This window comes from Anopheles merus, chromosome 2R (genome assembly GCF_017562075.2).
Source record: "Anopheles merus strain MAF chromosome 2R, AmerM5.1, whole genome shotgun sequence".
NCBI classification, from domain to species: domain Eukaryota; kingdom Metazoa; phylum Arthropoda; class Insecta; order Diptera; family Culicidae; genus Anopheles; species Anopheles merus.
The window spans coordinates 32,788,100-32,810,858 of NC_054082.1; the positions used below are offsets into that span (position 1 = coordinate 32,788,100).

At 47.3% G+C, this 22,759-nt stretch overlaps 1 protein-coding gene across 7 annotated transcripts; it reads right to left on the reverse strand.

The window, feature by feature from the left end:
- Window positions 1-9,932: 9,932 nt before the first annotated feature.
- LOC121588364 (ATP-binding cassette sub-family C member 4-like) lies at window positions 9,933-21,549 on the reverse strand. 7 transcript variants are annotated; one of them, XM_041906199.1, is made up of 7 exons: window positions 21,470-21,549; window positions 18,208-18,720; window positions 14,486-14,653; window positions 12,357-14,408; window positions 12,127-12,285; window positions 10,774-12,054; window positions 9,933-10,700 (listed from the first exon to the last, which is right to left on the reverse strand). In XM_041906199.1, the coding sequence occupies exons 2-7, from the start codon at window positions 18,390-18,392 to the stop codon at window positions 10,424-10,426; spliced, it is 4,122 nt and encodes a 1,373-aa protein (XP_041762133.1). In that variant the 5' UTR covers window positions 18,393-18,720; window positions 21,470-21,549; the 3' UTR covers window positions 9,933-10,423. The 7 variants fall into 7 exon arrangements, with proteins under 7 accessions (XP_041762133.1, XP_041762139.1, XP_041762135.1 ...); XM_041906205.1 differs by having other exon boundaries at window positions 18,208-18,543; window positions 21,470-21,548; XM_041906201.1 differs by having other exon boundaries at window positions 21,455-21,537.
- Window positions 21,550-22,759: the final 1,210 nt, after the last annotated feature.

Here is a 22,759-nt window from a genome sequence, read left to right on the forward strand (position 1 = left end):
CTCAGCCAAGGAGGTGATGGCAACTGAATGGATGATAACTCCCGGACTTGGACAGGCCATACTGTAGAGGAAGAGGAAGTGGAGAGGTGTTGGAGATGCGTACAAGTGGATAATTCCATTAGGTTTCGCTTTGAATGCCAACCCCAGAGGGTCCCCTCCACCGCTCTGGTTGCTTACTTCCGCGGTTTGCCAAACGCGTTGGCCTTGGCACGCAACTACCATAGTTGGCCCCTGTTTGCTTTGGAGAGTTCCACCGAACACAGTTTTGGTAAGAAAACTGATTAAGGCTCAATGGGCTGAAGCAATCTGTTGACACAATCACGCCAACGAGGACGATCGTTGACAGAACAACACAACAACAATTAATTAGTTTAATTAGCAGCAAACTCTCGGCTTCTGCGCTGCTACCCATGCTACCTGCCAGACCGAGAGTCACCACAGCCTTCCAAGGGGGAGACGTACCTACCAAACATTGGAACATCGTCTGACATTAGGACACATTCGCTGGAGCTGGCACACGGCACTGTAATTGGTGTTAAAGTATACCAGGCTCGATGTTTGCTGAAGGAAAACGATAACGAGCAGACAGAGAAAGTGTGCAAATTACATCGAAAGATATATACGGCTTTCACAAACACATACACAAGGAGAGGAAACAAAGACAGAAGATGAAAGAAATACATGGTGCGGTCACGCCTTTCACCATTTGTTATGCAAATGTTGTGCGTCTTAAAAAAGGAAATTTTGTGCTTCTTAAAAAAGCGGAATCAAACTCTCTCACCCCGAGAAGGGTTCATGTGGGAAAGAACAAAAGGAAATCCTATGCTTCGTCTGAAACTTTTTGTCTGACTTTCACCAGTTCACATTCTGTTCTGACGCCCCTGCCCATGTTGCGATTGTCCCATCCTCACCCATTGACATCACACTCCTCTATCACTTACCATGAGGTTCGTTCTTTTGCTATCACAAAAATCCAGCACGCATTCCAACCGTACGTTAAATGGCCGTACTTAAGTCTCCTTTTCAAATTGATGTCGAGTGAACCGCTTCCCAACTGGCAATGCCCCGGGAGCAATGATCGCGTTGCAGGATTTGTCTTCAGTGTTGATGCCACCTTCCCACTCCGTTATTCCTTTGCCGTTTATTCGTGACACAGCTTTGTAACTATTCCCCTGCCCCGGAGCGACCGTATCGATTGCAAATATTAGGCCGCTTACTCGCTGAAGCATCCAAGTCCAAGCGAAATGTCCAGCGACAGCGTTACAATACTTCCCGGTAGCCGCGTCAGTAGCCGCAGGTCAGCAAACGAATGACTTCAAGCGACAGAAAAGCAGCTACGCTTAAAGCTCTACTGGTCCGTAAAGTAGATGACACCGCCTGACTTTGCCACAGTTGTATATCGTCTTTGGTTGCGTCGGGAGTTCAGTAAATTGCCTGCAGCTGTTTGCGTTTATGTTGTCACTTATCTTCCGCAGACAATCTCCGCTTCTTGGCGCGGTCAATCACTGGCTTTACGGTAACGGACTGTTTGCTGCCAGCAGTGCCGGTACATTGAAAGCAAATTGGAAAAATCAAATAATCATAACGCCACAGGCAACCAGCTAGCTGAGGACGGTTCATGTCGTTGGGTCTCAATTTAGTTGGCTTTGGGTTGATGTTGATGTAAGTTTTCGATGAAGTATGAAAAGCAAAAATCAAGGGATTTGGGAATAGTTATCATGCGTGAAGTGTAAAATATTATATAATATTTGCACTACAGATAGTTTTTTTAAATATTTTATTTTATCAACGGGATACCGGGATAAAATTCGGGATTCTATGCTATGCTTTTAACTTTACAGATTACAGGGAAATATAGAGCTTAGAGAAGAGTTTTGCAATGAAGAAGGGTGAAAACCTGTCCGTAAAACTGTTAGATGATTGTGGTGCTTCATTTTTACGACTACCGTCCGTGTACCAGCTGCAGGAAGAAAAAAGGGTCACCTAATGATATCGATTTCACCGTGCCCCTTAATTAAAGACGGCTGGAAAGCGTCCCTTGACCCTGGGATTTTTGCCTAGCCGCCCAAATGCGATCCCAATCGTGCGAAGCCTCCACCGAGTGAGCCGGACAGTCTGGGGCTATGGGTCAGGGGCTTTGGTCTGTCCTGGCCGTGTACCCTTATCATTCAAATTAACACATCGAATCAGCGTTCAAGTGTGCTTTGGCTGCTGCTGCTACTAGGTTAGCAGCCGCACGAAAGCAGAAGCTTTGATTTGATGGCAACACTCGCCAGCGAAGATTCAAAGAACGTGGAAGCCGAGAGCACCGTGCATGTCAATTTCCAATCAAATAGTTAAATCCATCGATTGGATCGTAGATGAAACCTTTCGCCATCGTCGCCGCACACCATTTCTCTCCTAATTTGGCACGATAGTGGATCGTGCTTGACGCGATGGATGGACGCACACACATACACATGGACAACACTTTCGATCGAAAGATACAAAAATGAAGCGAGCGTATTTCCCTTTTCAAACGACCGTACACATATCCTACACGTCTGCTACTAGGAAAACCCCGAAAGCAGTGTACATGTATGTGTATGTGTGTGTATGGTTCAGAAAGGATGAGGTTCCGTTGGATGTACCGATTGCTGCTCGATTCTCATTGCTGGTGGTGTGTGAAAACTGAATTTAGTGCAAGTTGAGTGTGGTGGTTGGAAAACGTTTTCCACGAAATTGAGGATCCACATCAGATATAATGGTTGGCTGGAAGGTGTGTGAGTGTATGAGAGAGTGTGTCGAGGTGGAGTCACCGCAAAAAGCAGAAGGAGTTGTCTATATCATGTCTATGTCGATGTGCTGGCGGAACGAGCCTTGACACAGTATATAGTATGAAATACTGAGAAACAGCTGGGTAAGAAATTTGCTAAACATTTGAAGGGTTGCAAGATAAGCCATACGTGTTTTGTAAACCAGTTGGAGTGAGTTGTATGCAAACTGATGCGGAGGCGTGTATTTTTGGCTCTAAGTTTTGTTACTGTTCTTGTTGTTCAAAAACACGTTTGGACCAGGGTGTTGTGATACGTCTATTATTTCGGCAATGATAGCCTGTTGAAGTATTGGTCGTAAATATATACATGTAGACAATTAATAAGGAGATGGGAATAATACATTTCTCGTAGCTCTCTGTGGGGGATTTGGGGGTTAGATGTGATATGCACTTGTAATTGTTCTAACACTGTATATGTTTGTAAGATGTTGCTATGTCATAAGTTTATTTCACTTAAGAACAGATTGGTCAGAACGCTACCTTCTGTGTCAGAGGTCAAAACGCGACTTGTTGGTATGGGGATCAGAACGCTACTGATCGGGTCAGAGTTCAGAACGCGACTGATTAAGCTGATAAGAATTCTCTCGGTCAGCGCGTAGCGCTCTCTCGTTGAGCAGCGCACGGCGACAACGATTAAGTTCCCTCTCTCTCTCTCCTTCTCTCTCTCGCGCGCGCGTATGCTAAACGGAATACGGTTTCCTCAACACTCTCGTAAAACTTTTTCATGACAACGCCATGCTTAACCAAACTTAAATATATATTTAACAGATATAAACCTTATTTGGAATAAGTAAACGAACTCAAAATATGAAGAAAATATGGAAACTTTCACCAATTCGTGGTAAAACGCCTTCATGCCATCACGTGAGGCGTTAAAGCTTCACGAATGCAAGCTTCTCTAAACACGATTCTGCATCAGCGATTCACGAAGTCGTGTTTGCATTTCACTTTTGATGCTTATTTCGATTATTATCGTTATGATAAGCGAAAGAAAGCTAGGATTCGAGATAAGTGTTGTGCGGGAATGCGATTCCGGGTAAACAGCAAGTCACCGTAACAAAATTGTGTGTGCAAAACAGCACACACTCATACAAACACACATTTAGATACACCATCCATATACAATTTGGTGGCGTCTGGACTAAAAATAGTCCAAATCTTGCATGAGGACACATTGAGCCAACGCCCGAAACGAATAGCGAGGAGTGGGGAGGACTTAAACGATGACAAAAAGCAAAGCATTTCTTCTGGGGTGTGGACAATTCACAAGCACAACAAACAACAGTGCGTGGGTTTAAGTGTTTGTGTATGTGTGTTGGTCTCCTTCCATCCCTGTCCGTCACATCGGGATAACATCATGTGAAGTGTCAGGAAAAAACGGATCAAAAGATATCGTGTTGATGGTTATTTGTATTTGTTTTTCTATTTGACGGCAAATAAGATGGAGAAAGTTGATGAAATACGGAAGAAAGCTGTTGAGAGAAAGTATAATGCTACGCCACGGGGAATGTGCACAGTTAAAGACAACTCTTACGGCCTGGGCCGATGGGGATACAGTTTGCCGACGAATGAACAATCGATTAGTTGTAGTGTTTATCTACGAAATGGACACGTATCCATGTCCTTTTGAGGGTTTGGTTTCGGTTAGGGTAAAGGGCCCAAAGCACTGTGGGCAATGCTGATCCATCGTTGCGTAAGCTGTTGTACGGGGGGAGCACATCACTGAAGAAAGTTAAGCATAAGGAAGATGTGGGCATGAAATTCAATGTATAGCGGCTACTAGCACTTATCGTTGTAATTTACATTATCTCGTTCAGATCAACGACATCTCAATGTAAGCTTTCATTGCCACGCAGTAGTGCCTTTGAAAGCAAAATTGAACGACACGACGCAGTACAGTAACCGTTACGACGGTGGAAATCCATCGTGCGTACAAACAGTATAATAATCGTTTCATTTTACTGTTACTTGGTTTGTGTTCAAAAAGCGTAGATTTGGCTTGCGATGGTGGTAGAACACAAAACGTCGTACATTCTCGGTGAATGGAACCACGTCCCCAGTTGGAAAAGATTAAACATTTTCTAATCGCCTTGATAAGTAATACTACAACACCGATTTACTGATAATCGACTCAGCTGCAAAGTCATGCCCGGAAAATGGTTTACTGCCAGAAGCAAATTATGAAAAACAATCCTTTAAAGCACATTGCAACGAATTTGGGATTAATTATCTAAACGAGCAATTTTGAACAAACCATACACTAATGGACCGGTGGAAGAGAATTTCCTACCATTTCCTGCTGGTGATCCGGATGTTCCGACTAGCAAGGCTGCCACGATCAACTAATGATGGGATCTAGATTTAATTTTACTCTCATCACTCATACCCAACATGGATGCCGCAGCATTGCGAGCATTTGATCAGGTTGCGGTATATACTGGAAAAAATGCATCAAAAACTATAAACTAAGTAATTTTTAGCTTGAAATTGGTTTAGTTATTTAAAGCCGCCGGGAGAGTAGCGAAGCAAATGCTCAATTGTCAGCTTGCGGGGTCAGATTGTGCAAAGTAAAATGTAATGGACCATAAACATGAGCTCTCGCAATATAAACGGGTTTAAAATGGTTTTTCATCGTACTATATGTTTTGAAGGAAACTCTTATCAAACAAGGAAGAAACTATAATTTGGTTTGAAAGTGTCGTTAAACTAGATATTTGTTTTCAACATCCTTTCTTCAAAAATAAAAACAAGTTAATACCAACATACTCCCCCTGTCCGCACAGTATCGCATGTTCTATAAGCGTAAATTCAATAAATAATACAAAGTAATGCAATAAAGAAAGTATTCACTGTCCCCATGAAAACACGCCAGGTAGAGCGATACCAAAGCTTTCCGTCCGACTAAAACCTGTCCACCCGTCTAACTTTATGGAACGAAACGCGCCGATGAAATGCGGAAGCCAGTGCCGGAAGTTTACTGTGAATTAGCACCTCGAAAAAGGAACTAAAAGTTATGTCGGTTGACACCGCCATAGTTTTCATAAAATGTAACAAATTTAATATTGCTCGAGCGTGAGGCAAGTCGGGGGCATTGGATGGTTAAATTTACGAGCGATGAGCGGTCCTGCATTGCGATGGAAACAGTTGACGGTCAGGCTTGGGTCAAATTGGCGATAGTGGACAATAAAATTTACTGTCCCGAACTGTAACGAACAAAATGCACTTTCGACGTTATTTAGATGACGCCAAACACCGTATACAACCATCATCTGTCGGTTGTGGAACGAAGTACAACGAGGATCAAACTAGGTGTCATGTGACCGTAATGTAGACCATCCCGGCGGTTGCTAATCAAATTTGTGGTTCGTAAGTAATGTTGGAAATGAGTATGAATGTATTGCTTTCACTCGAAGTTCGCGGCTTGCATTTTATGTAGCATTTGTTATTTTATTACGCGTTTCATTGGCTATATATCACGCTGGATATGCACAGGTACGAAGGCAAACTTATTTGTTACAAAAAACTTTTTTCTATCTTTTACTTAAAAGGTTGAAGATAAGTCTCGAATCTCATAGTTTTTGCTTCAGTGGTCGGAAACTTATTGATACCTTCGCAATATCACTAATTACCACAGCTTTATGACAAACATTCACTGCACTGCTCAAACGCAATAACCCAACGTTACAACGATACAATCCAAACAGGCCATAAAGAGAAGGCAAAAAAGCAATTAATTCAAGCACTGATTCGTTCGTAAACGCACACACATTTAGCAAATGAGTGTAATAAAGTTTCCCGGTACAATCGTAAGCAATGATTGAATTTCATGTTCCACTCTCCGAACACCAATTTGCTTCGAGTAGTAGTGATCGATAAACAAATTGCCTTTCATGGAAAGAATTTAAACGAACTGGGATTTGTGGTGACTGATAAATGATGGCAAGCGATGCGAAGAATCAGCTGCAAAGAATTCGATTTGTACTTAACCATTGGCTTTTTATAATCTGCTTTTTGGTTTACATTTTTACTCCATTGAGACCCTTTAAATCATTTTGCGCTATTTTCGTATTTTGCGTTACCAAACAGCGTATTCCCGTGGATACCTTATAGTGCTTTTACATTTCGTAGATAGATGTTACCATCGCTTAAACAATGAATTCGGATTGCCATAGGTAGATTCTGTGCCGAGAGGAATGTAACTGTGAGAGTGCTAAAAACGTAAAAAAACCCCATTTCCATATTGATGCAAGACTGAACAAAAATATACATGCTTTCAGCGTGTTAACAAGCATACCTTTTTAAGATTTTCGTATTTATTAAAAGCTGTTAAAACTAAAATTTGTTATACCTAAGGAGAAATATTAATAATAGTATATCTGCTCATGGTAATTGTGAATTGTCAATTAATCTTATTTCAATTTAAATTTATCGAAATTATTTTTATTTTTTATCAATAGTGGTGTGTTTTACATAAGCACTTAACAATCATAAATATTAAGGAAAAGTTTCCTATAAATTTGCCCATCCAGAACGATTAAATCAGGCGGTCAGCTACATTGCTGTTTGGATTTGAAATAAGCCGGCACGCTGGCTAAATACCGCAACACTCGACTGACGCGGAAATTCGACATATGCGGCTTCTTTTCGAAACGCATTAATAGCGTACCTCGGGGACAACATGAATTAGAAACAGTGCAAATAAGAAAACTGGTATCTACTAACAACGTGGGACCGGCATCATAAATCAATGAAGTGGTTCGGGGAAAATAAAATAAATTTGAATTAACGCAAACGAAGACGACAACCGTGCTGCAAATTACCCCATAAATTACCCTTAACACTAAGTTCCGCTACATGGCGCTAGATGGCGCCAGCTACCTGACGCTAGATAAAATTACACTAGCGACTACGCTTCGCGTGCCCTGGCGTGTCGGGGCGCAAACGAGCAAGCGCAATCTAGATTACGCGTCGTACCAGGAGAGCAGCACAGCGCAGCGGTATACCTACTAGGCGCAATGTGCTGCTCAACTGGTACAGTGGTCGGCAACTGCATCTGCTTATGGTCGTCGTGTAGGATATTCAACTTGTAACATCATTGTTGCTAGTCTTGCCCAGAAGTCTTAGTACGTAGAGTACTTTCCCTAGGTATGTGCTCGTTCGTGACTATCGTTGCGTGCTTTGAGTTAATAAAGTTAAAAACAATTTTAATACATTTTAATTTCAATAACACCTCAAAATATCCAATTTTCAATCCAATCCCTTGTGACTTGACATCCACTGACCGACTCAATCACGGAACACCATCACAACACACCGCACCACGGGGAAGAAGCAATTTTCACGATGGCCGCCACCGCAACCGTGCGCATTTCGTTCATCTTTTGCTTCACCACTACCAGCAGCGTATGACGCGCAGCAGGTGCCCGCGCTGGACGTTTGCGCAGTCGTCGTCAGCTAGGCGCAGCACCATCCAAGCTACTACCTCCACCGAGCCATGCTGCCCGGCTACTGTTGCGGTACATTCGTTCCAAAAGCGAGCTATTTCGATTTCCGTTCGACGAGCGACCCCGGCCCCCCGAGCGCTTCCAATGTGGCCGACGGACGGACGGGCGGAGTCGCGCTATAATTTTAAAAAGCCCGCGCCACGCCGTTTATTCGGACCGGTTCTCGGCGTCGAGTTTCGCAAATTTCCAACACTTTGTACAACCGTCGCGTTTTCTTACCAGGCGGGCAGCAGTTTCAGCAGGCGGATGCGTGTTTCCCCATGGTAACGTTTCGCTGGCCAACCCGCACTGTATTCATTGACAGATGAGGCAGTGGCTTGGGCATATCAATTGGTAAGGATTTAAAAGATATAATGTAATTAATGATAAATAATCGTTCAGATGAGCAATTGACGAGCGATAATATAAATTAGATCATAATATATTAGTATTTGAATAAGTAATACGACCGCGTCCAGTGAATGATAAAAAATGTTTTGATTCGTTACGTTGTTTGTTAATTATGTCTAAAAACACATTTTCACATTGTGTTGCAATTGAAAATAGAACAAATCTTCGTGATTTATCAAATCTTTTCGCGAATATAATTTAATACAAACATATTTAATAACAAACATATAAAAATATATTGATAGTCAAAGGAAAAAAGAAGTAATTAACCTTACTGCTTTATTAAACTTGAAAAACAAATCTTCGTTTAATAATTACATTATTCCTGGAAAACACCACACACTAAATGAAATATTTTTTTTCGTCTTCCCACTCACACACACACCCACGCTCATTGATCGCTGCCTAACCGCTGCACGCGCTGTGCAAGCAAGCGAGCGAGCAAGCGACATTAGCGCCCTCACACGTTCGCCAACAGAGAGTGTGCGACCCGGCAAGCGAGCAAAAATGACGCCACCGCGCGCATGTCCCGCGATGCGACACGATACGGCAGCGTCACGTTTGTAGCTCTTTCGCGTCATAGTAACAGGAGAGCAGAGCAGGCGGAGCATTCGCCCAATACGCGCTCGTTTGCCGCGCACTGTTTTTGTTGTGTAGGCAGGGCTCGTAGAGCGTGGTTCATATCGTCAATTAGTTATCCTTTCGGTTGCAAAATAACTAAATTTGAGTGATGGAAATGAAATCATTGCGTTTCAAATGTATTTTATTAATATCGTACTGTTAACGTTCTAATTACACTGCTGAATTTTCACATAAGGCATGAAAATGTACAACAAAAATAATATTTCAAACAGCACACACACTCCAAATTGAGCGCTCTAACCCTGCAGCCCCATTGGAACGGGCAGCACACGAGCACAACCATCACGCGAGGGCGCACAGGCGTAGAAAGGCACACAGCAAACCGGTTCGCTCGATCACAGCTGCTACCTTCCCCCGCTGCACTGGTGCGTATGCGCTCCTGGTCGCTGTTAGGCGCGTTTTTACTGTACGCTGACAGTAGAAGAAGCGAGCGCTGTCGGCACACATGCAGCAAATTCAAATGGGCCGTTAAGCTCCTGCGTGCCGTCGATTGCATGCGGGGATTGGCTGCAAGGAACCGCGTCATTTAGAACCGGATTTTCTTTCAGTTACAGAATTATGAAATAAAACACACAAAATTGTAACATTTTCAACTGTTCCTATTACCACGCTACAGTAGAGTTACACAATTAAAACAACGGTATGCATATCTAATACATATCTCGTAAGGCATATAACTACGTTTGTTCGGCTTTTGTATCCTACACTTTCGTCTACCTAATAATATGGGTAACATTGTACGGGGCTTGGTTAAAAAAAAAACCGGAAGCAAATGTAGCCGCCTTTTGGCACGCGTCCTTCCTTCCTGCGCCACTACATTCGATAATTGTACTCGCCATTTCGACATTTCCGGTACGCTAAACGACACCTACCACACACTGGACACACACGCACTGGTTGTAACGAAGGGTGGTGGTAGTGATAGCAGTCGGCAGTTGGTGCATCCTTACGCGCTCAAACGTCCGCCCGCGTACACGCATCGTACGCACGAGAGATTCACGTTGCAACGCACGCTTCACCCACTAATAAGGACACTTTTTAACTCCTATTCCTATACACACAGAATGCACAATTAGTCAGACGCAGCCAGCTGTTGCTGTTCGTGCTTGTGCAGTGCGATCTGCTGCAGCCGTTCCGATTCGGCCGGCCCGGTCGCGAGCACCATGTCGCGGAAGATGCTGATCGGCAGCTGCAGCAGCTCGTGCGGCGTACCGAGCTCGACGGCCTGGCCCGCATCCATCACTAGCACCCGGTCCGAGTCCATGATCGTGTTGAGCCGGTGGGCGATCGTCAGCACGGTACAGTCGGCAAACTTGTGCCGTATCGTTTCCTGTATTAACCGATCCGTGCTGCAACGATAAACGAAATACACGGTTTTAGCAATCTGTTGTACACCCCTTTCACACACACACACAAACTTACTTTGGATCAACATTGGCGGTCGCTTCGTCCAGCACCAGGATGCGGTTGTTGCGCAGAATGGCACGCGCGAGACAGATCAGCTGCCGCTGACCGACGCTAAAGTTGGAACCACCGGCCGCCACCGCCATCTGCAGCCCGGCCGGCGTGTTGGCCAGCTCCTTCAGCTCCACCTGCTCCAGCGCACCCCACAGCTCCACGTCCGGGTAGTCCTCGAACGGGTCGAGATTGCGGCGCAGCGTGCCCGAAAACAGGACCGGATCCTGCGGTATGATCGACACCTTCGAGCGGAGCTGCTCGAGCGTGATGTCCGCCGTATCGATCCCGTCCAGCCGTATCTCGCCCTCGACCTGTGCCAGCCGGAACAGCGCCCCAATTAGGGACGATTTACCCGCCCCGGTGCGCCCCACGATGCCGACCTTTTCGCGCGGCCGTATCTCAAACGACAGATCGCGCAGTACGGCCTGCGCTCCCTCGAAGTAGCGGTACGTGACGCTGCGGAACTCGATCCGACCCTCCCCGGGCCAGCCCGCGTTCAGTGCGCGCGGTCGCTCCGGCTGCCGCTCGGGTGCTAGATCCCGATACTCCAGCAGCCGCTCGACCGACATCATAAAGTTAGCGACCTCGGCACTCTGCCGGATGCCCCACTGCATCATGCCGGTCAGGGCCATCGCTTGCGTGATCGCCAGCCCCACCCGATCGCCGAACGTGTCCTGCTCGACCAGCAGGAAGCTAAACACCACGATAAACACAAAGATCAGACAGAGCAGATCGAGCGCAAAGCCGAACGCCGTGCTGGCGGTGATGAACATGTAGAACGAGGCCGTGTGTATGTCCTGATGGGCGTCGAACTCGCGGATCAGCTCGCCCTGCGCACCGAACGCCCGTATCGTCGGCAGCCCGGCCAGCGAGGCCGACAGATGCGAGAAGACGGGCGAGCGCGTAATGCCTTCGAGTCGTTTGATGTTTTTCGACGTTTTCAGATAGATCCGGCGCACGAACCAGAACACGACGCCGAGCAGGGCTAGCGGTACGAGAAACAGTGGGTTCACGAGCACCGTCACGACGAGCGTACCGCACAGGCTGAGAATGATTTGCGACGCGTCGAGCATCGCTTTCGGCAGCAGCTCGTCCACCGAGCCCATGTCCTTGGAGAAGCGGTTCAGGATGCGACCGGACGGGTTCGTGTCGTAGAAGCGCATCGTGGTGGACACGCAGCCGGCAAACATTGCATCGTGCAGGTTTTGCGACGCCCGCACCGAGGTCTGATAGAAGCTGATCGATCTGAATGAAAAGGGTGAAAAGAGCGGCGATGTAGCTTTGCTTTGGGATATTCGTCTAAACAGTTCCCCTCACCTGGTGATGGCAATGAGAAAGATGCTGCCCACCAGCGCACCATGGATGGCCATGCAGGTTTCCGTGCTAAGCAGTGGCGGCAGCTCGTCGGTGGCCGCTTCCGGGCCGGCGGACAAGTTGTGTGCCGCTCGGAACAGTCGCTGCTCTTCCTGTGAAGTCCTGTGCCAATGAAATTTCCGTTAGCAATTAGTGAGCGCACCATCATCGTTTCTGCTTGGGTGACCACTTACCAGAAAGCAACCCAATAATCGGCCCCACTCGCCGCGAGCTGCGTCGCTAGAAACAGTGCCAACAGTCCGCACATGATCAGCCCGTTTGCCCCGCTGCCCAGATAGCTCAGCAGCAGCGAACCCTGCACCTTCCCCCGGGACGTCCCCTCCATGTTGCTCTGGACCGGTGCGTCGGCCGCCAGGTCACGCTCTTCCTCGTCGCTTACATCGGCATGCACGGACGATCCACCCGAACGGGCGGAAGCACGCGAATCCCGCCGGCTTCGTCGATCGCCTCCCCCGACCGATCCATCCCCATCAGCGCCGCCACCACCACCACCACCCTCCAGCTCGCTGCCCTCCACCTCCTTCCGTTCGACCAGCTCCACAAAATCGATCCCACTCTGCACCAGATCGTGCGGCGTGCCCTGCGCCTGCACCCGGCCCTCGTTCAGCACCACCACCCAGTCCGCCTCCTTGAGGAAGTGCACCTGGTGCGTGACGAGGATGCGCGTCGCCCGCAGCGTCCCGAGCCGTCCCTGCGGCCCCAGACACAAATCAAACAGATGGCGCCCGACGTGCGCGTCCACCGCGCTGAGCGGATCGTCCAGCAGGAACACGTCCGCCCGCCGGTACACCGCCCGCGCCAAGCTGATGCGCGCCTTCTGCCCGCCGGACAGGGCCGCTCCCCGCTCGCCAATCATCGTCCGGTCGCCGTCGGGAAGCTGCTCAAAGTCCGTCACCAGCGCACAGGCCCGCACGACCGCCTCGTAGCGCTCCTTCTCCATCGGCTGCCCGAACAGAATGTTCTGCCGCACCGTGCCGGAAAACACCCACGGTTCCTGGCTGACGTACGCGAACCGGCCCTGCGCTACCACGCTGCCCGATTCCAGCGGCAGCTCGCGCAGGATCGCCTGCAGCAGGGACGATTTGCCCGAACCGACCGGTCCGATCACACCGATCAGCAGTCCCTTGCGGAAGTCAATGTTCAGGTTGGACAGCGTTACCGGTGGCAGTTCGTCCGACGCTCCCTGCCCTTCCTGCTGCAGCTTGCCGTTCGGTTGCTTTTCACCCTTGCGCGGAAAGTCTTCCTGCCGGCGGACGGCACCCCACCGCGCCGTCACACCCTTCAGCGAGACGGCAATCGTGGGCGGGAGCTGCGTTTCCGATTCGATCAGCCGCTGCTTCTCGGTCGCGTCCCCATTCAGCCCGAACTCGGCCAGCAGGCGGGACTTGCCGTCCGGCAGCGCCTCCGTTTCGCGCTCCTCAAACTCGAGGAAGCGCTCCAGCCGGCGCATCGCCACCATCGCTTCCGCAATCTCCGCAATGCCGCGCACAAACATCGCCGACATCGTGTTCGCCAGGATGTGGAAGTACGTCGCGACCACGAAGACGCGGGCCGCCGTCAGCTCGTCCCCGAGCAGCGCCATCGCCATCATGGTGCAGAATAGCGCCGTCCGGGTGGTGAACAGAAGAAACGTCATGTACAGGCCGCGCACGTACGCACTTTTGCGCACGATCTTCAGCTCCATCTGGCGCGCGTGCCGGATCAGCTTCGCGAACGGCCGCTCCCAGGCGTACATCTTGATCACCTGGATGCCGGAGATGATTTCGTCCATCAGCCGGATGCGCTCGTCCGTCCGGAGCGCCGTCTGCAGCCGGAACCGGCTCGTCAGCTTGCCCGTGTACGATTGGATCGGCGTCACGATGAAGATCACGATCATGCCGATCAGCCCGGCGACGCCGATCTCGAGGTACAGCAGCACCCCGATGATGATGGCGAGCAGCGGTGCCGACCACATCGAGTGCAGAAAGACGGACACAATGTCGAACCGGTTCACGTCGTTCGACAGCAGGTTCACCACCTTCCCCGGCGCCGTATCGCCCAGGGCCGTGCGGGACAACCGAAGCGCTTTGCGGTAGATCACACTGCACACCGCAATCCGCACCTTCATACCGTTCTGGAAGCTGCCCAGCACGTACTGATTGATCGTGATCACGCTCAGCGCGTTCAGCAGCACGATCGCACCGGCGTACAGGAAGGCGCTCTCGCGCGTTACCTCCGTGTCCTTCCTGCAATCATGGGGGGAAAAAGGGAATCAATAAAATGGTTTCCTTTCAGGGGAGAAAGAGAGAACATGCACACTCACCGGAAGTACAGTAGCAGCCAGCCGAGAAAGATGGGCTGTGCCAGCCGGATCACGATATCGTTGATGATGGTGATGAACCCGAGCACACCGTACTCGCGCCAGAACGTCTTGAAGATCGCTTTCACCAGCGACGGTCGGCCAGGGCCGGCCTGCTGTTCGAACCATTTTCTGCAAAGGAAAAAGTACAAAATTGCAGACATTTAGGGGACGTTTGAAAAATCGTAGCTAAGGTATGCAATCCGCACGACAGAACACTGTTACTAAGCTTTAGCGGGTAGAATTTCTCTCAGCTATTTCTATGGAAACTACTTGCAGTGGAAATTGTTCACATTAAGCGGCACATTAATTGAGCTTTTCATTGCGGCATTTTATCTTCACACAATAACATCGTTTAAAGCGGCCAACCATGCATATCCAACGTGTTCGAAGTGGAAGAAACAGGAAGAGGGGTCATTGTAATGAGCAGTTTCCACAAACCCGGTCAACCGTAAATAATTGACGGCTGTCGGTTTCATTTTGATCAGGGAATCGGAAAGAGTATAGATGATGCTCGATTACTTAAACCAGGGGTCGGCAAACTTTTTAACCATCGGGCCGAATTCAAGCAAGTCTTTATGATGTGTTGAAAATCATGGGTTCACACTGAAATCTCATTGTGAAGCAAATACACCATGTGACAGTTGTTGGAAAACATCTTGGAGGCGGCGAATAATTGTGACTAAAGTGACTTGTAAAGCCCTGTAAACACAAAAGCCCTGTAAAACAATTACTTTTTTACCATTCTTCTTCTTTTGTTCTACGAACATCCCAGTAAATCGATCTCGAGGGCCAGACTTTGCCGAGCGATGGGTCAAACCATAATCCACCAATCTAGAATTTGCACAAACCATTGAAGCCGAACAATACATGCCACACATCGTTGCAAATCAAGCACGCCAAGCATTGTGAAATAATTGTACCATTATTGTGCAATAACAGTGACGTGCGGGTGTGTACACCTTATCGCACACCGATGCGTAACACGATGACGAGCAGCACGAAGTGACACGCAAATTATGACATCGTTTCCAGGGCGTGATTCCAGGCGGTACAGCCAAGCGGCCCCACGGAGAACCAAAAAAAAGAAAAGAAGACCGATCACCACCACTGTGCCAGCATCACTTGGGTAGTGGGCTAGGCCAGTGCCCCCGAGGAAGGGCAACGCAACAATGATGCGGCAGTTTTAAAACTCCACCACCAGCAACATGGCATCGAGTACGCTGCTCACACCAAACACACACACACACACACCAGCGTACATCCCTCCCTCCCACATTCGGTTGGGTGCACGATCGTGTGTAAGAAGAAACCGCAGAAACCGCAGCAGCAGCATCTCGACGGAGGCTTTATCAAGGCGGAGAGGCACTGCACAAATAGTCAATATTGAAGCGCCAAACAAACCATCCAGCCCTGGACGGGTTCGGGTTTGGGTCTCCCACACACACACACACTTGTGCGCCAGTGGTTAGACACTGGCGGGAAGCAGCAGTAACTAGAAGTTTAAATTATTTGTTTAACCTGAGCCAACATTGGAGAAGGCACCTCGCACGAGTTGGTGAATGAGAACGGGGTAGGGTAACGCAATTAAATTTAAGGTTCATTAGTTAACGTGCACCCCGGGCAGAGGTGTGATTTGTTGCTCTGGGCCAGATTTTGTTTTGAACATTTGGATTGATCAGTTGTGTGAGAGTGGAGCGCAAACAAGAACCGAGGAAACATTCACAGAAGTCTTGTTCTTGTGTGAGCAGACGAAATAAATTCAATCAATGAGTATCACCAATGTGGAGCCTCTTTTTGGTTGGAATAAGTCGTGGTGGATGATACGCTACATTTACTAGACCCTGACCTAGGCCCATAGGAGATTGAAACAAATCAAATGTTGCTAAATGAGCAAGTCACGAGGCTGAAACATCCTTCTAATTGTTCTCTCAAACAAGAACAGCGATCCCATTGATTGCATACAAGGAATAATCTCTTGGAAGTAATCAAACAGCTGGTTTCGAATGCTTAAAATTAAGGCCAGATATTGCACACTATACTATTGGATCGATCAGATCTTTCAACAACCCGTGATGAGAGGAAATGAACACCAAAACACATATTCACATGTTCTGCCAAATGATCTACACTCTTTCTGTCATTTCTGTAAAAGTCTCCCCATACACCCATATAAGTGTGATCAGCACACATACTTCGGAATAAGAGCGGCTGCCTCACTTATTAATCGATACCCCTTGCTTTTGCAAGCGTGTGGCCACGCGCTGTACGCCACCGATACGCAACGACAAACAAACGAGTGACGACCAGGGAACGCATATCAATTTCGCAGTCGAACCCCTTGGACACCTTGAACTCAGCGCTCCACTCTCCACTCCATTTACGCGTCCATCGAAACCATAAACTGGAACGCGTGACGCCGGTCAATTACTTCTAATAAAGTTCAATTTGTATCATCATGCTATACCATGGCGCTCGACAAAACGAAAAGTGTAGCAAGTGGAGCGACCGACCCGGGTTCGGAGGAATGGGGGAAAGAGTAGTGTCATAAGAGCAGAAGTTCCCCGTTTAATTTATGACGGTCGCGCGTCAACAAACAATCCAGAATGGTGGGCGGGCGTGCTCTCTTCAGCATTATACTGATGCAATTTAATGATCTTCCAAACAAGATAAAGTTGTGGGCAGATATCGCTTGCTATAAGCTATGCAAAACGGGTTGAAAATGGAGCATTTGTCTTCAGGTGCTGAACCATAATTACATTACATCAGGCAAACTAAACAATGGAACTGAGTGATCAAATCGATTCTTAACGAGATCCAAACCCATTTCCAACGACAAAGAGCGCTGTAAACTGACCGGGCCGCTCACATGGGTACCAAATTTAGAAAAAAAAACAATAAAACAACTCTATTCAACCAACGCCACCAATACTGCCAACTTCCACAAATCGCACATGGCGAGAACGAGCTTGCTTAGAATACGATCGCCACAAACCATCACCATTCTGATGATTGAATGTTCAAGGGCTTGCGTCTCTGTGTGATGTATAATCAGCATTCTCATCCCATCATCTACCGATCTTCCCGTGCCTGCAATCGTAATGGAACCTGCTGACTCACGTTGGTAAACGTTAATGCGTCGGTAGCGCCGACCTCTCGCCGCTCGTCCACATCATGATCACCCATTGGCGATGTGTGTTGGTATGATCCTCTAAACTCCAGCTCGAATACAGCGGGAGATCGAGCATGGCGATTATATGGACGATACAACCGATCACAAAACGGTCTAATATAGCAACATTGTGCCATGCACAGTTTGAGAGTTTGATTATTATTTTTGCCCTCTGAAGTCTGCGCTTGTAAAAAGCTATGGTAAGGTATGCCTAGCAACAGTTCAGCAGGCTAAAATACTGCAATCTGGATGGACTCACTGCGGCTGAATTTGAATTGAACTGAAGCCAATATGGTCTCAGTAATTTCTAGCCGAATGAGTGGTTTTCATGATGCCATTTAGTTTTTAGTTTTTGCCTCCTATTTTCATGAATTTAGGACGAACCTTAGATGATCATGAGTTACGACCATTCTTCAAATGTAAACAATTCTACAACTATAAACCCAACATGAAAACTGACTCATTAGATCATCTGGGGGGAAAACGAAATAGATACGAATACCAGAGTACTCACTTTTCCAACCGATCGCCGAGCACGTCGGACCGATCGACATCTAGCGGGCGAAACAGATCCTGCAGCTCCAGCACCTTGCTGTACCCTTTCCGGAACAGATCGATCGTCCACCAGAAGGTCAGCGCGGACAGGATGCTAGCATTTTGTCGCGGGTTGGGGGGAAGCTTTCTTGTGATCGCTTCCATCCTGGTATTGCCGGGCTTTTCACTCTTTCACTTGCACTAATTTCTTCTTCTTCTTCTTCTTTTTGTTGGTTTGCACAGACGTTAAGAATTTTTCCGCGTAATTGAACGTTTTCCAAACAGCTTCATAGCACGGTCGGGCACGGCACACTGGCTACGATCGTTTGGCACACACATTAACCGGTAAGAAAAATCACACTAAAATTAAGCACACACACACACTCACGTACGAGACACACAACGATGGTAATAAACTACTAAACCCAGCAATGATCACTGCGGCACTGATACCCGGGCGGCGCCTTGCTGCTTGGCGAGCGCGTGTTTGGGGCTGCAATCGTAAAAATCAAAATGTGTATTAAATATAAAGCCCTATCACTGGGGATCCTAAAAATAAGTCACACGACATGGGGCGCCCCTTACAGAGTTGATAGCAACATTATCGCGGGAAAATGCTGATACCACACCGTATCGGGTGACAGGACGGTGGCACTATCTCAAGGGCAGCAGCCTCACCGAACGCTCCAAATACCGGAATGCAATTGACCCAGGTGGTGGCGTGGCGTGTGATGTTTAAATCATTTCAAACTAAAACCAACGTCGTACGCGTCGTTTTGCTCGTCTGGGAGCCCCCTTCTGCCTTATCGGGGGTGCTTCTTAGCTGCCCCGTAAACAATGCTGTTTAAGTGTGTATGTTCCGTTTAAGATATTGATGGCGGAGGTTTTGGAAGAAGCCAGTACATTCCTTTTCCGGTTTGGCGCGTAAACACCACCGGGTGTTTTCGCATACGAGGAAAGGGCCATTAAAAACACGTCACCGGGCGCAGCACACGGTCGGCCCTCGGGCAAACTGCTGGATCATTATTAAACGTCATCTTTTAACCGTCTGTTTAAATCACTGTGCTGTGTCATTTTCGCTCTGCCTACTTTGCTGCCCGTCGCTTGATTGTCGCCGTACTGTTGTCTCACTGCGCTCTCCACGTGAGCGTGAGCTTATCCACGGCCGAAGGACATTGCGCTGCATATTCCCAGATAGGCACCCTCGGCACGCGTATGAATGGCAATTACATTGTTTGCACTGAATATTCCATCTTTAACAGTGAAACAATGCAAAAATAAAAGTAGGAAGTGTTTTTGTTGGCAAAAATAACCCACACACAGTACTGTAAAGAGCTGTCCTTCAACGGTTCCGGTGTTGAATGGCAATGCAGCAATGGTTTTCCCCGTACTGATAAGATGTAAAAGTACACATAATTTTTCAAATAAAAAGATAAACAACACTGCCAAAGAATCAAATACATCCATTTGATGTAATTACTCTTTCCACAGATAGCTCTCTCTCTCCTACTGCCGGTGGACACACACTACTGTGAGCGGCACACTGTGACACTTCTCTGACCGGGCTATCACTATCGGGTCCATGGGCCGTCCCCCTATCACTGTGTCAACAAGCAGGCTCAACACGGTACGCGGACACACATGACGCAAATATTTGATCATTTCCCGGGGCCTACTCTTCCTGTGCTCCGGCAAAACATGACATTGCACAAACGTGTTGCGTGTGTTGGGTTTGTATGCATCGGTAGGTTGTAATTTATCCTCCCCTCCCCGTGTAACTACTGCACGTTACAGTTCATCAGGTTCCACCGTACCCCCGTACCTGCTTATCTCGTTAAAAGCCTCCCGCGCCTACGCTTCTGCTGCATGCTGACCGAAAGGGATGATTATTATGTGTGAGTGTCTATTTTTTCCCTAGCCGCACATTACTATGAGCAAAGCAAAAAAAACGTGTCGAGAAATTTAATACCATCGTGACGCGATAAGCAAATGATCAAATAATACAGCATCACTTGTCTCTTGCTCGACCGGGACAGAGATTGAACCAGGGAGCTGATAAGTGTCCGTGTGGGCTAGCAAAAAAAAGCGTGGTGTTCAGGCGGAACAACGTCTTCCCGGCAAACCCAAACGTCAGCATTTTACAATGTGCGATAAGCAAAATCTGGTGAAGGGCATGGGAAAACTATCATTCCGCACCAGCGCCCCTTCAATGGTTTCTCTTGTTCAAGCATCGGAAGCATGAAGGGATGTGTTTCGTTGTTTTTGCCTTCTGAAACCAAAATAATAAAAAAATGATGAAAACGGATTCAGTAACTGACACACACACACACACACACACACACATCTAACTCTCTACAATCAACGATACTGACTTCTGCCTCTCTCTCTCTTTCTTTCTCCCTGCTTCATTGGTGAAACCGGGTGGGTTAAAAATAGTAGAACCATCGGCGGCCGCAAACTGAAAGTCACCCTTTGTCGTCATCCATCACGCCAGTTAATAACAATGCAAACAATAAAAAATTAGCACACACACACAGACAGAGGGGCACAAATTACACAGTGTAATCTTTTGCACATTTCTTCCTTTCGCCGTCGCATAATCACAGCCGGCCAGTGCGAATGCGAATGTAAACAAACAAATGCTATCTGTCAAAATAGTCCGGCAGCTCTCTCGCACCGCACATTGCTGGTTGGTAATGCTGATGTAATTATTGCCCACCACCACTACTACTACTACGATTACCGACACAGAAACACGCACACACACACACAAGCACATGGTTGCAGAAGATGCCAAAACTGCAGCTGGTGCACTTTGGCAGGACGTGATCTGCAGCAACGCAAACACCTGTGGCGTGCAGAGGTTCTTCAACGCGTCCCCGACAACAACCGGCGAGCCGCACGCGGATGGAGTTGTATAATTCGTCTTGGCAGTGTCAAAAAAATTGCGTGCGCATAACACACACACACACACGCACGCACACAGCCACACGTAGTTTCGCACACGGCATGGTAAAACGAGCCGTGGTAGCGCGCGGGTGCGATGTAACGGATGGGAAGCCGGTCGAAGATAATTCAACCAACAGTGTACTCATTGCTTCATGTCGCGAAATATCAGTGCAAAATAGAATAAAACGTTCCACAACACCACAACATACCACACAAAGCAAATCACGTCGCAACGGTGCGTGTATGTGCGGTGTTTCGCGCGCGCTGCCCTCAAGTACCGTTAGCCACTGTACCGTGTGCCGGAGCGAGCGAGAGAAAAAGAGAGGAGACCCGGCCGGATGCGACTGCTCCGCGTCTTGGGAGAAACACGAATGAATATGGGAAAGATTCGACGCTCGCGGCTGTGCCGTCGTTGCCCCGTTGAGAGCTTGGCGCGAGACAGCCGGCACAGGGGTGTACAACCCGGTTATGATGGAAAAAAAAATGGAGAAGAAGTTGTTTTTTTTCTCCAAAGTGAGTAGAAATTTAGAAAAATAAAAGACGGTTTGTAACTGAGTCATCTGGATGGTTTTTTTTTACATTTTCTACTACACATAGAAGATGGGGTGATTTCATCTGAGCTCAAAATTCTGGCAACGTTTATCGAAAAACCAGATCCCCAAGTGCCACAAATCCACTAAACGACCACTAAACGGCTTCTAAACGACTCAAGTTCTCTACCTAAACGGAATATAGAAAGACTTCGTTTAGCAGACGCCAAACGACTCATGCATTCTAAAAATAGCAAAAAAGCTGGTGGCGCTATCTGTTGGTGGGATACCCCAACCAGTTGAGCTTCATCGCTTGGAGGAGAGCTTTCTCATTTCCTCTGTACTGTTGTATGGTTTCGCATTGAAGTTATGCATCGCTAGAACTAGAACGGCGATACGATTGTTTAAATACTAAACTCCAACGGAAACCACCAGCACTGAAGCAAGTGAGATTTGAGCAATGGTCATTGGTGTTGATACCCACGTATCTAACCACACGACCATTTATATAGATTTTTGCTCAGAAAGTTAGAAGGCTATATAGGTCATAATAAAATGCAACTTGTCGAAACACATTGCAAGAAAAGGATAGCAATATAATGATGAGTTGTAATACGCCATCTATTGATCAAACCAATGAAGCTGTGGAGCTTTCATTTTTTTTCTATGGATATTCAATTTTCCAGTCGTTTAAGCTTAATCTGTGGCGCTTGGGTCGAAATTGGATACTAAAGGTATTTTTCTCATATGCTCCTGAAAATGTCCTTCATACACGCCGTTAATGAGAGACGCAATATATGTAAATTAAGTGAACAAAAATTTGATTTTATATTTTTTAATAATATAATAGCTTTGGTAATTAACTTAGGTTAACATTCTAAAATAATACATACTAAGTTAAACAACATGTAAACTACGTATTTTTAAACAACTTAATGCATCAAACACACCGAAGCTACCGATTTGACTCCTTCAAGAGTAGGCCGCATTCATTCTGCACTATGCTCGATTCAAACTTCACAAGGCCCGAATAGAAACGACAGTGCCCAATTG